This window comes from Rhinolophus sinicus, chromosome 3 (genome assembly GCF_057876585.1).
Source record: "Rhinolophus sinicus isolate RSI-liver-muscle chromosome 3, RSI-T2T, whole genome shotgun sequence".
Classification (NCBI taxonomy): domain Eukaryota; kingdom Metazoa; phylum Chordata; class Mammalia; order Chiroptera; family Rhinolophidae; genus Rhinolophus; species Rhinolophus sinicus.
In genome coordinates, this window is record NC_142503.1 from 172,412,774 (window position 1) to 172,426,681 (window position 13,908).

General features: G+C 35.9%; 1 protein-coding gene across 33 annotated transcripts in view; it reads left to right on the forward strand.

Annotated features, from left to right (window-relative positions):
- GPHN (gephyrin) overlaps nucleotides 1-13,908 on the forward strand; it is a 431,232-nt gene that overhangs the window by 227,017 nt on the left and 190,307 nt on the right. For 21 of the 33 annotated variants that reach the window (XM_074327330.2, XM_074327331.2, XM_074327333.2 and 18 more), the window contains 3 exons: nucleotides 4,698-4,764; nucleotides 10,723-10,995; nucleotides 12,315-12,422. In XM_074327330.2, coding sequence (XP_074183431.1) covers nucleotides 4,698-4,764; nucleotides 10,723-10,995; nucleotides 12,315-12,422 — 448 coding nt within the window. The remainder of the gene's footprint in view (nucleotides 1-4,697; nucleotides 4,765-10,722; nucleotides 10,996-12,314; nucleotides 12,423-13,908) is intronic. The other 12 variants (XM_074327335.2, XM_074327343.2, XM_019733620.3 and 9 more) reach the window with 1 other exon arrangement.

The following is a 13,908-nucleotide window of genomic DNA, read 5'->3' on the forward strand; positions in this document are numbered from 1 at the left end:
TATAAAAACACTAGCAAGATTTGTGTAGATATAAACAAACTTATTCTAAAATTTATATAGAAAGTAAAAGGAACTAGAACAAATAAAAAAATTCTGAAAAAGTAACAAAGTGGCAGAAATAAGTTTACCCAATTCAAGGCTTATTGTATAGCTACAGTAATCAAGATTGTGAGGTACTGTTGGAGAGAAAGGCACATAGAACAGAATAAAGAAGCCAGAAATAGACTTGCACAAACATGCCCAAATGTTTTTTTCACAAAGGTGCAAAAACCATTCAACAGGAAAAATAGCCTTTTCAACAAATGGTGGAGAAATTGGACATTCATAGACAAAATAAGAGTAACAACAAACCTCAACCCAAACTTCACATCTTACATAAAAATTAACTCAAAATGTATCATGAACTTAAAAGATATATAAAACTAAACATTTAAGAAAAAAATAGAAAATCTTCAGACTTTGGATTAGGTGACAAGTTTGTATACTTGACACCAAAAGCACACTCAATAAATATTTTTCTACTGTTTCACCAGTGCCATACTGTCTTAATTACAGTGGCTTGATAGTAAGTTTTCCTCCCCAAATCTCATAGCTTTAGTCTTATGAGAAAAATATAGGACAAACTCTATTAATGGAGAACAATACAAAATACTCGAGCAGTACTCCACAAAACTACATCAAAAACCAAGGCAAGTCTGAGAAACTGTCACAGCTAAGAGGAGCATAAAGAGATATGCCAACGAAATGTAATATGGTAATGTGAATGGGATCCTGGAACAGAAAAAGGACACTAGGGAATATATAAATAAAGTATGAACTTTAATTAATAATCAAATCAATATTGTTTAATTAATTTTAAAGAATGTATCCTACTAATGTAAGATGTTAAATATAGGGGAAACTGGGTACAGGTATATGTACTGAGTACAGGTATATGTACAGGCAACTTTCTATACTAGCCTCTCAATTTTTCTATAAATTTAAAAATGTTCTAAAAAATGAATTGTATTTTTAAAGAATAGTAAGTTCAGTTCATTTTAGAGGCATATTCTATACAACTTTCAAGGAATAAATAATTCCTATCTGACATAAATTGTTCCTGAGAACAGCAGAAATATAAACATTTCCTAATTCATGTTGTAAGACTAGGGAAATCTTTTTACCAAAACTAGAAAAGGATAGTAGAATAATAGAAAAGTATACACTAATATCATGGTGAACATGGATGAAAGAACTTCAAAAATAAAATATTAACACAGTGAATCCAGAATTGAAGGAGAGAAAAAATATTCAAGACAAAAATAGCTGAAGGATTTCAGCACAACTGGACTGGCCTTATAAGCAATGTTAGAGGAATTCATTAAGCTGAAAGAAAAGAATACTAATCAGTAACAGGAAAACTGTATGAAAGTGTACATTTCACTGATAAAGATACATATATAGTTAAAACTTAGAATTTAAAAATAGGAAATGCCAACAGACCAATTACCAGTAAGGAGATTGAATCACTAACCTAAAACCTCCCAAAAAACAAAGTGCAGGACCAGATAGCTTCACTGGTAAATTCCACCAAACATTTAAAGAAGAATTATACCAGTCCTTCTCAAAATTAATACCAATTCCTCCAAAAATAAAAGAGGATGGAATATTTCCAAAATCATTTACAAGGTCAGCATTATCCTGCTAGCAAAACTAAATAAGGGCACTACAAGAAAACAGAAGGACAGGTTAATAGGCCTGATGAACATAGATGCAAAAATCCTCAACAAATATTATCATACTGATTAGGATACATTAAATGGATCATACACCATGATGAAGTGGGATTTAGTCCATGGATGATCCAACATCCACTAATCAATCAATGTGATAGACTACATTAACAAAACACAGAACAAATATCACATCATCTCAGTGATAGAGAAAACATATTTGACATAGTTCAACATCCATTCATGATGGAAACTATCAACAAAGTGAGTATAGACAGAATGTATCTCAATATAAGAAAGGTCATATATGACAAGCCCACAGCTAATATCATATTTAGTGGTGAAAAACTGAAAGTTTTTCCTTTAAGATCAGGAACAAAACAAGGATAACTATTCCTCTGCCACTTTTAGTCAACATAGTACTGGAAGTCCTAGCCAGAGCAATTGGGCAAGGAAAAGAAAAAAGTCACCCAAATCAGAAAGGAAGAAATAAAACTGTTTATATTTGCAGACAACATGGTATATATGCATATAGTAAACCATAAAGACTACCAAAAAAATGTTAGAACTAATAAACAAATTTAGTCAATAAAGTTGCAGTATACAAAAATCAATATATAAAAGTTACTTGCATTTATATGCACTAATAATGAAATATCAGAAAGAGAAATTAAGAAAACAAACCCATTTACAATTGCATCAAAAAGGATAGAAAGCCTAGGAATAAATGTAATGAAGGAAGTGAAAGTTCTGTACACTGAAACACTTCTGTACAGCAAAGGAAACCATCAACAAAATGAAAAGGGAACCTACTCAATGGGAGAAAATATTCCCAAATAATATATTTGATAAGGGGTTAATATCCAAAATATATTTAAGAAGTCATATAACTCAATAAAGAAAACAATCTGATTTTAAAATGGCAGAAGATCTGAATAAACATTTTTCTAAAGAAAACATCCAAATGGCCAGTAGGTACGTGAAGAGATGGTCAATATCACTCATCATCAGGGACATACAAATCAAAACCACAATGAGCTATCAACTCACACCTGTTAGAATGGGTATTATCAAAACACAAAAATAACAGGACAATATGGAGAAAAAGAAATCTTTGTACGCGGTTGGTGGGAATGTAACTTAGTTTAGCCACTATGGAAAACTGGAGGTCCCTCAAAAAATTAAAAATAGAAGTACGATATGATCCAGCAATTCCACTTCTGGGTATTTATCCAAAGGAAGTGAAATCACTGTTTGGAAAAGATATCTGTACCCTCGTGTTCATTGGAGCATTATTTATTTACAATAGCCAAGACATGGAAATAACCTAAGTGTCTATTGATGGATGAATGAATAAAGGGGGGGGAAATATATATATGTGTATATCTCCAATGAAATATTAAGCCGTAAAAAAAAAAAAGATGGAAATCCTGCCACTTGCAACAATATGGATTGACCTTGAGTGCATTATGCTAAGTTAAATATGTCAGACAGAGAAAGACAAATGCTGCATAATCTCTAAAAAATATCCAGACTCATAAACACAGAGCACAGACTGGTGGTAGCCAGAGGCGGGGATTGAGGAGTGGGTAAAATGGGTGAAGGTGATTAAAAGGTACAAACTTCCATTTTTATAAGATGAATAAATCCTAGGGGTGTAAATAACAGCATGGTGACTATAGTTAATACCATGTTGCATATTTGAAAGTTTCTAAGAGAGTAGGTTGTAAGAGTTCTCAACACAAGAAAAAAAATTGTAACTATGTAGTGATGGATGTTAACTAAACTTATTGTGGTAATCATATCATATTACATACATAAATCATTAGGTTATACACCTAAAACTAATACATTGTTTGTCAACTATATTGCAATTGAAAAGAAAAGAAAATGGAAAGTTTTAAATAAATACCTACCGTGTTTCCCCGAAAATAAGACCGGGTCTTATATTAATTTTTGTTCCAAAAGACCCATTAGGGCTTATGTTTAGAGGATGTCATCCTGAAAAAGCGTGCTAGGGCATATTTTCCAGTTAAGTCTTATTTTCTGGTTAGGTCTTATTTTCGGGGAAACAGGTATTAACTCTTCTCTTTATAAATAGGAAAAGAAAAAAAATAGAAAATTTTAGATTATTTCAGAGAGTGAGAGTACAAAATAAACTCAATCATAGAAAGAAGTTCTGCAAAAACGTTTTTACATGTCTTTCAATCGAGCTGCGCAATTTTAGAAATAAACGAATTTAATCAATTGCCTTGTTTTCAAATGATGAAAATGAGATGTTGCCAGGTAAAAGTAACACAGCCACTTACTGGCAGAGCAAGATTCCAACTCTCTTGAAATCCAGGCCTTCAATTCTTATCTCAGCCTTCCAGTGCTTTTCTACTGTTTATGTTTCTTATCTAGCCACTTAGTTTAAAAGTGGCCTGGAAATTTACAATGCTTTCTGAAAGACCTTTTACTTTAAATTGACTTGTTTATCAGTGGATCTGTTAACTGAGCTCTCCAAATTCTCCCCACTGCCATTCATTTGTGAGACACCTTATTTTACTTTAAAATTGGCTGATTTTTTGAAAAGAGCTCATGTCTCACTGAACTCTGAGTACCTTATGTGTTACACTTTTGAACATAAGTGTTACTATGCTAGGCATTTTTTAATACACTCTCTCAATGAAATCTTACAACTATATGAGATATAAAGGACCTGAAATTAGAGAAAGAAGATAATCAGGACATTGTTTATTTAAAGTGGCTAATTTATTCTGATTCCATGTTCAACACATTTTTCCCATCCACCACACTAACCATTATTGTAAAAACCCCAGTCAGGTTACTTGATTTGTATAGCAACTGGTGAATCTCTAGCCACAACAATTTTATTTATAAAACAGTTGTTCACAAGTAAAGTACAGTGATATTTGTTGTTGAATGTATTTAAACCACCTTTCATTGCAATTTAGTATTCATCCAGTTTCTCTTTCCTTTCAGACCTGTATGTGGAATCAGAGGGAAAACTCTCATAATTAACCTGCCAGGTAGCAAGAAAGGATCTCAGGTAAGAAACCTTGAGATTTGTATGGTTTAGTGTACAAAGTTTTGACTGGCTGAGTTAGCCAACCAAAAAATTGGAGCACTCCACAAGACTGCCCTCACTTCTGACACCAGTTGCAATACAGTGCATTTCCAAAGCCACTCTCAGTTTCAATTATTCACCAGAAAGACTCACAGAACTCACTGAAAGAAGGTATACCCCTGGTTATGGCTTATTACAGGGAAAGGATACAGACCAAGTGAAGAAGTTGCATTAGACAGAGTTAAGGAGAGTTACTGAATGGGTAGCTTCCATTATTATCCTCTTTTTGTGGAGTCATGAATGCATTGATCTCCTGGCATCAATGTGTAACAACATAGGGAGTATTGCCAATCATGGAAGCTCCAAGCCCTTTGATGTCCCAAGTTTTTAATGGGGCTCATCACATACTGCTCAGATGGCTGACTTTTGAGCCCTTCCCAGAAGTTGGACTGATACCTTTAGTATCCAACACTTTCCAGAGGCAAAACAGATACCACATTGCCCAAAGCACCCATAATAAATCACACTATTAGAATGTCTGGTAGCCAAAGTCCCTAGTACAAAGATATGCCTATCACTTCCCAGTAACTGAGGTCAAAGGCCAGTCTCTCTTTTGAATAAAGTTAATTTTTTATTACACAGCTAACCCCTGGCCTTTGACTGTACATCTACAGAGGGTGCCAAAAAAAATGTATACACATTTTAAGGAAAAAACTATTAAAATTATGCTGATGGTAACCACTTTGAGCACCTCTTGTAATTAACAGAAGTCAAACGTGACATGTATTCATCTTTGGTTATTGGTATATATTGAGTATTACACTTAATACAGTTTTTTCCTTTCTTAAAATGTGTATACTTTTTTTTGTCACCCTCTTTGTATTTACTGTAGCATTCATATTTACAGACACAACAACACTACAAGTGTGAATATGACTAAGCTTTAGAGAAGCCAGTATGGGATTGGGAAAGATTTAGAGAAAGAGCTGATCCATCCTCTATAGCCATTATATACATTTTCTAATTTTCCACTTTGATCTACTGCTATTTGTACTCTGTGATACATCCTCATAGAACTATTTACCATAGAAATTGGTTCTCTTGCTCAGGCCAGTCATTTTCCATTGGTATTACATTTTGAGGAGGCTTTTAACTCAGTTTCCCAATACATATGACCATCAATATCAGTATTATAATCTTACTAAAATGCCAATATTATATCACAGTACAGTGGTAGATATAACCTGAAAATAAGTCAGAAGATACTGACACATTATTGGATTCCTACACACACATTAACAGTTAACCTAGTCTGTCATCATATCATAGGACAAAAGTGTCTCACAGAGTGATGCTACTCAGGTTTAAGGCTTGTCAGGTTCCAAAAGCAGGAGTATTCTCAGCACCATATGGCTTTACCCTTCTGGCATCGGTTACACCTAAGCTAAGAAACAATATCATCTCTTGTTCTAAACCCCTTTTGATACACCAATGTAATACTTGATTTTTCTCACTGCATAACCCATTTATTCATTCCTTTACCTTTTCTCCTCTCCTTTTGTACCCACACTTTTCCTTTGAACATCTTTGAATGACACAGTTGATTTGGCCACTATGCCATCCAGATTGCCATCAGTAATACTAGTTTAGCAAGTGCTTCCCGCTCAGTTCATTTCCATTCATGTAGGGTAGGATTACAAATGTATAGAACTAGTGGGCACCCACAGTTTCTGCCCTGGTGCTAGGACGACTACATCCAGTAGGGGGGAAAAAAGTTGAGATGATGTGGGGAAAAAAGAAAAAATAGAGTCCTAAAGGATAAAGTATAGTCATAACAGCATCCTCCCCCAGCCCTCTTTTCTCCAGAACTGTAGAGGAATCTATCTAGTGTGGACCATCCCTTGGCCTCCCTCATGTTTAGTGTGATCGCACACCAATGAAAGTGTGTACGCCAGCCAGCCCCTCATGTTTTTATCTCCTCCCCCCCCCCCCCCCCGCTTTGAGACAACAAATGTTTCATTTCCCCATTCCAATTTTCTACCAAATCATTGCTCTGTAGATGAAAATGTGTTCTTGGTCTAAAAAAAAAGTGACTCCATGGTCGTTGATACAATATCTTCTGTTCTGGTCCTTTTATAGTATACTGAGCAGTTGGATCTACCACTGGGTTAGCAAAGCCCAGGCCAGAGTAAGTGTCTATTCCTGTTAGGACCCATTCGTAGCCTCCAGGGGCAACTGGCATCAGTCTAACTTGCCAGCTATGTGCAGGACCTTCCTCCTGTGGAATCTGCTGCATAGCCCTCTGCTGTCTGTCTCTCTTGTTAGCAGACAGAACAGTTCTTATTCCTCGGTATTTTATTCCTCGGTGCAAGAGAAATATATCTACATTCAGGCCATCTCTGCAGCCCCCTAATGTCCACTCATATCATGGGCCCAGTTAGCCACATCAGACAAGAACAACAATATCTGCTCACCAGTTCCAATCAATTTCCAATTCTGGAAGGGGGTTCTTCTGATGAGCATTAACATGTTCTACTTTACTATACCCTGTTGCATTCCCAGGGCCATGCCCCATACAGGGATCCCGTTAGTAGACCAGTTCTATCATCCTTCTGCCTGACCATCTGGCCAGGCCATTGGACAAGTCCCATGAGTTGGTAAAAACCCAAACATAGGGCCAAACATCATGTAGTTCAGCCTATCGAGCTGATTTGTTTTTACCTTCTTCAATCAGAGTGGCGGCCTTCCAAACAGGATGCTGTCCCTTCACCTTGGAATTGCCATCCATAAACCAAGCAGCTCTTTGTTGATCAATAGAAAGCTGTTTATAGGGCACCGCCCAAGTGGCCCAAGTGGCCATAGGATCCAGCAGCTCCTCAGGTGGTTCCGAAGTCGGCCCTAGGTGAAAAGAGGCTACCTGCTCGTGAGTACCTCCTTGCATTCTCCTGGTAGCATGATGCTGTATCCACCATTTCCATTTTATTATGGAACGTCCTGGCATTGCCTTCCCCATTAGGGCATTTCTCTGGCATTACCTAAGACATTATGGATATTTCAGGTTTCAAGATTGTTTTATGTCCTTTGGTCATAAGGGCAGTCTCCAAATCCAATAGCAAGCTAGAAATTGTCTCTCAAATAGAAATTTTCTGGTCAGAAATCCCAGCAGTTGTTTCTGGGTGGCACTCAGAGGTTTTCTGCTGTAAGTCCCAATCTGTACTCCACACAGGGCTATCATACAGCAAATTAATGACCTGTGTGGGCTCATGCGAACTTATTGATTCCCACTTAGAATATCCAACCTATATTGGTGGAATAGTGGACTTACATGTCTTCTGTTTATAATACTGGGCAGGAGAAGAACTCTCCAGTCAAACACAATATCCATCCCCATAATACAAATCAGGTAAAGGAGACTCACCACTTCACATAAAGTTCACTGTACAAATATTCTAATTTTCATCCAAACTTTTCACTTTAATCCCATTAACTATTGTATTCCTATATCCTCCTAATCTAATAGTACCCCCCATTAGAACTTCAACGGGTTTTAGAATCACAGTACATGGCACTTCCATGTCAAGAAGTCCCCCCTAAAATCTATTCTCTATCCGCCGACCATTTTACCCATTTATGTGCGTATGGCCTTAGATTTCCAGGCCTGAGTTGGGCCAAGGGATCCAGACCCCTTTGTCAGGCCTTATCTTGATTAGATTATGGGACCATCACTTAAGGTGATTCAAGGTGAGGTTTCTTATATTCGTCTTTGCCATCTAGCTTTTTTAATTTTTCAGACTCGGGTAAATAGAGATTTGTTTTTTGTTTAGGACCCTTCAATAGGGATTTGTTTAGAACCCGAAGCCCTCATAACAAACCACATTGTTAGACTGTCCAATAGTCAAAGCCACCAGGCAAACAAAGACACTACTCCTGTCTACTGAACCCACAACAGTGCTACATAAAGTCCTTTGTTTTGTCCCCGTCAATGCTTACTTTATTCATCCATTTCTTAATAATCATTTAAATATTTCCACCCTGCTAGGACAAGTCCCTTGAACCTCTCATTTCTCGTTCCTCATTTTCTTATAAATCAGTCTATAACTTTATCCACTGTTTATTGCTTCAGCATAACTTACTTCCTTTGGAAGCATCTCTGAGGCCAGCAGCTATACATCCAACCAGCCAGAATCCAAGCTTGGCTCAATCTCAGATTCCACCCCAGCAGTCTCCCTTACATTCCTTTTAGCTAGCACAGAAAACAATAACCAAAGCATTGTATATTTACCTTGCTTCTTATTGTTTTGCATTTCTTTATGCATCCAATGACATATAACTCCTTAGGAGTTGAATCTTTCATTTCGAAATTCCATTGCTAACTTTTATCTTCAATAACTAATCATAGCACAGTTGCATTTCAATATTGTGGGTGACCCTGTGTTTATTCAGGCTCTAAAGATTCATTATTCCTCACCCTCTCTTCCTTCCTCCTCCCAAGTCATATGTGTCATGCATCAGGGTCTTTGTAGCAAATCCCTCTTCTAACACCAACTATAAGGAGTTTGGGCCAACTGCAAAAAGTTAGCCATTTACAAAGTTGGAGCACTCTGCAAGACTGCCCTCACTTCTGACACAAATTGAAATTCAGAGGATTTCTAAAACCACCCTCAGTTTTAATGATTCACTAGAAGGACTCACAAAACTCACTGAAGGCTGCTATACTCATGGATATGGTATATTACAGGGAAAGAATACAGATTGAAATCAGCCAAGGGAAGAAGCAGATAGGGCAGAGTCTAAGAGAGGTACTGAATGAGGACCTTCTGGTCATCCTCCCCCATGGAGTCATGACAGCATTCCCTCCTCTCGGCCATGATATGAGACAATACACACAGAGTATTGCTAGCTAGGTGACTTCACCTTTGCCTTTGGTGTCCAGAGTTTTTATTGGGACTCAGTCACATACTGTCTACATGGTTGACCTTTATTGTATCCCTTTCTAGAGAGGAGACTGATACCTTTAGTCTCTAGTTTCTTCCAGAGACAAAGACCTCATAATAAACTGCATTGTTAGACTGAGTGGCCAAAGGTGAGTGGCCAAAGGTCCTGAAGAAACAAAGACACTCTATCAGGCATGACATTCCAAGGAACTAGACATCACCTCCCAAAAGCTGAGAGTAGGGCCAGACCTCACTTTGGTCAAGGTTAAATTCTTTGCTATACAGTCTTTATCAGTAAAGTGAGTGAGCCATACAAAGAGACATCAAAAGATTAGGCACCCTTTCAGGTATTCCAGTAACCCTCCATAAATTTTAAGGTATTTCTATATATCTTACATTTTAAGGTAAGTTACTTTAAATGCAAAAGAGAAAGACACCTGCCCAAACACTTTCCCCAAATATGTCTGGCCTTATATTCTGATGTTAAAGTTCTCACTTACTCTCTTTTGGTGACCCATTAATGGTAATAGTGGGCACTTGAGCAGGAAATTATTGGCTTTAATGCAGTGTTCTGTACAAACATATATTTTTACATATTGTACCACTTTGCGGAGCTACACTTTATGATGGTAGTCAGATCTTTAGCTCTCTAAATAAAATAGTTCAGTTCTCAGTTGGTTTGTTAGTTCTAGTGCTCTGCTTTAACTAGAAAGGTGAACTGTTTCCTCCTTTTCCCATAATATATCTTTAAACCCCAAAGTTGTATAGAAATTTTTTTTTAAATGTACTTTGTGCTTATATAGCACTGTAGTTCTTCAGCTTATGGAGAATACTGGAATATATGCCATGCTTACTTCATATTTCATATTACAAAGATAATGCTTTAAATATGATTCATTCTTAAAACTGATGGACAGATCCAAAATCACAAATGAACTTGATTGCTTCCATTTTATATGCCTATAAAAGTGCTTCATCTTCATTTTTTTCTTATTCTTGAATACAGGAATGCTTTCAGTTCATACTGCCAGCTCTACCTCATGCCATTGACCTTTTACGTGATGCCATTGTAAAAGTAAAGGAAGTACATGATGAACTTGAAGATTTACCTTCCCCACCACCTCCTCTTTCCCCTCCTCCCACAACTAGCCCACATAAACAGACAGAAGACAAAGGAGTTCAATGTGAGGAAGAGGAAGAAGAGAAGAAAGACAGTGGTGTTGCTTCAACAGAAGACAGTTCTTCATCACATATAACTGCAGCAGCCATTGCTGCCAAGGTAAGCCTGCTGAGAGAGACCCAAAGATCTAAAGGACCCATAGGTAAATGTACTGATTTCATCCCTCCTTCCATCCTATCATTCTGTAAGTTTAATACCTCTTCAAGGCTTCCTTAAAAAAGAACTGGGATACTCATGACACTCCGTAGCTGTTCCTACATAATGTTGAGTCCTTGAAACCTTTGAAGTTTGTTCTTAGTTCTGAGGCATTACAGATACTGCTGTTACCTACCGAAGTAATAGCTGCAGTGATAAATACTGTGACATTTAAGGAGTCTTTGGAGATGTCACTTTTGTTCTCATACTAAATATATACAGTGTTCATATATTCAAAACATCAAATACAATGCACCACAAAAGAACAGAAAACTGAAGATAAGAGACCTTAGATGATTCAAGAAATTAGTTGAAAAGTTTAATAAACATTTTTCAATACAAAGCTTTTCAGCAATTAACTAAGCACTTATTTAAATATAACTTGACACGAATTACCCTAGTGATATAAAGAGGAAATGGATATAATGTATTTGCATTTTTAATTTAATAAAATAATATTAGGACAGTACCAAAGTATTAAAAATACTTTTGAGGAAATTCTGGGAGTAAATTAAGTACCAACCATGAGGTAGTTGAGTAAATTTTGTCATCTTAAAGTCACAGAATATGATTTACATTATTGTCCATATTTAGTATAATCCACCCAGTATGCTTTAAAATCTTCAGAAATTAACATATCACTTTCTGGGAATAATGATTGTTCACTGATTAAAAGCATAAAGATTGAAAATCTAATCACTATGTGAAATAATTCCTAAAGTTTTATGGATCATCCAGATATTTTGGCTATGAGCTTAGCATGAGAGGGTTGTTGTTTTTTGGCAACTTATATTAATAGATTAAAAAGGATCATAGAGATTCTTTTGAAGTGTCCATTCAGACAACCAGTAGGTGGCTCTTTCATTGAAGACCAGATGGTTTTGTCTCCAGATATACTTAATGACCCATTAAGTTCTTAAGGCTAGTAAGTATTTAAGTTGTGTGTGAGGTTTGTTTTGTTTTGTTTTTTTATGGAACCAGTTAGTGAAATAGGTACATTTTAAAATCATTATATGTTCTTTCTCTTTTACTCTTAAATAAAAGAGTAAAAAGTACCATCAATTTCAATCTTTATAAAAAAGCTTATAACATTTGAAATCTGAGCTGATTTGACATTTCATTGTTCCATTTGTTTTCACCCTTTTTCCTTTCCAGTCATTTTGCTTGTATTATTTCATGTTTTCTTGTCACTATATTCATAGTTGTTATGTGTTGTGCATTAGAAGCATCCATTCTACACCAGTCCTGCTGTTATCATGGCACACGGTGAACAGCCCATTCCTGGTCTCATCAATTATTCCCATCATGCAACAGGCAGTGCAGATGAACGGGTAAGACAAAGAGGCTTTGCATTAATGATTTGGCAAGCATATAGCCTACCTCCTACCTTGGAGGTAGGGAATAACATATTATGTGTTTTATTTTGAAAGATCTCCAGCAGTGCTTTTTTGTGAAAGTGTAGGTGCTACTGAGTATATTCTATCAAGTAATTTAATAGAGTTTCTCCTATACCTAAACTACTATGATATCATTAAGATTCTGTAGTATGCAGCAACTAGCTTTCATCACAGGACTTCCAAGAAATTCATTGCTCAGAAGTTATTTTTTTTTTTTTAGCAGTTTCATCTCATACTTTTAAATAAATTACCTGGTTTAATTAAAATAATACCTTTACGAGGATCACTTTATGTCTTAAAATCTAAACAGATTGATCAAGCTAATATTTCATTTGTATGAACCTTCGGTTTTAATTTGCTCATGATTTTACATTTTATTTTTTTTTCCTTCACTGTGTTCTCATTACAGCTACCGTGTTTCCCCTAAAATAAGACCTAAGGAAAATAAGCCCTAGCATGATTTTTCAAGATGACATCCCCTGACCGTAAGCCCTAATGTGTCTTTTGGAGCAAAAATTAGTATAAGACCCAGTCTTATTTTCGGGGAAACATGGTATTTAGAGAGTTGAGTCTTGATACAAATTTTGAGGTACTAATAATCTTCAGATAGAAACTTTTAAGGACACATATCATTTCTTTCTGTCACTGAATGATAGTTTGTAAAAAGTGCCAGGCTAGAAAAGATTAAACTGATAAGTATAACGGACTAAGCAGTGATAATTTAGACCATGACTGCAAAAAAAAAATATATCTCAATATCTTATATGGATATAAAATGAGAAGGAAAAGAAGTAATAATGTAAAATTTGGCTGTAAATACTTAGGAAGAACAAGCACCCAGCATTTGGGGGTCATATGGGTGGGTCAGGGGGACTAGTGTCCATAGTTTCTTGGGAGGTATACAATCAAATGAAGACTCTAACCCTTATATTCAGCAAGGAGTGCTTGGTTGGAAATAAACTTGGGTTAATCAAAGGCCAAGTAGAAAATTTATGTATTGATTAGTAAAATTATTAATGAGTTTCAGTTGACAACTAGTATGTGACTTCTCCAGATATAGCTTTGTTATAAGTTATAAACATTCGAAAATGTACCAAACCTGAAACAGGACTGTCTCTTGTATTCTCATAAAGCAACCACAACAACTATATAATCATCCTCATTTTCAAATTAAAATATTTGGAAATTTTTTATTCATAACCAAACTTTTAAGTTATATCCTGAGTTTCATATTATTACACTGAAAATAATTTCAGTGACTCTTTTTTTTTCAGTACTCCCAAGAGTTGTACATAACTAGTACCATTCTAGTTTCATGAGAAAGAAATTAATTACCACATGCAATAGAATCCTTACATTACGGTTTCATTCTCTGGAGGAACTAATTGAGAACAGGTATTTAAATGTTCTAACTGGATAG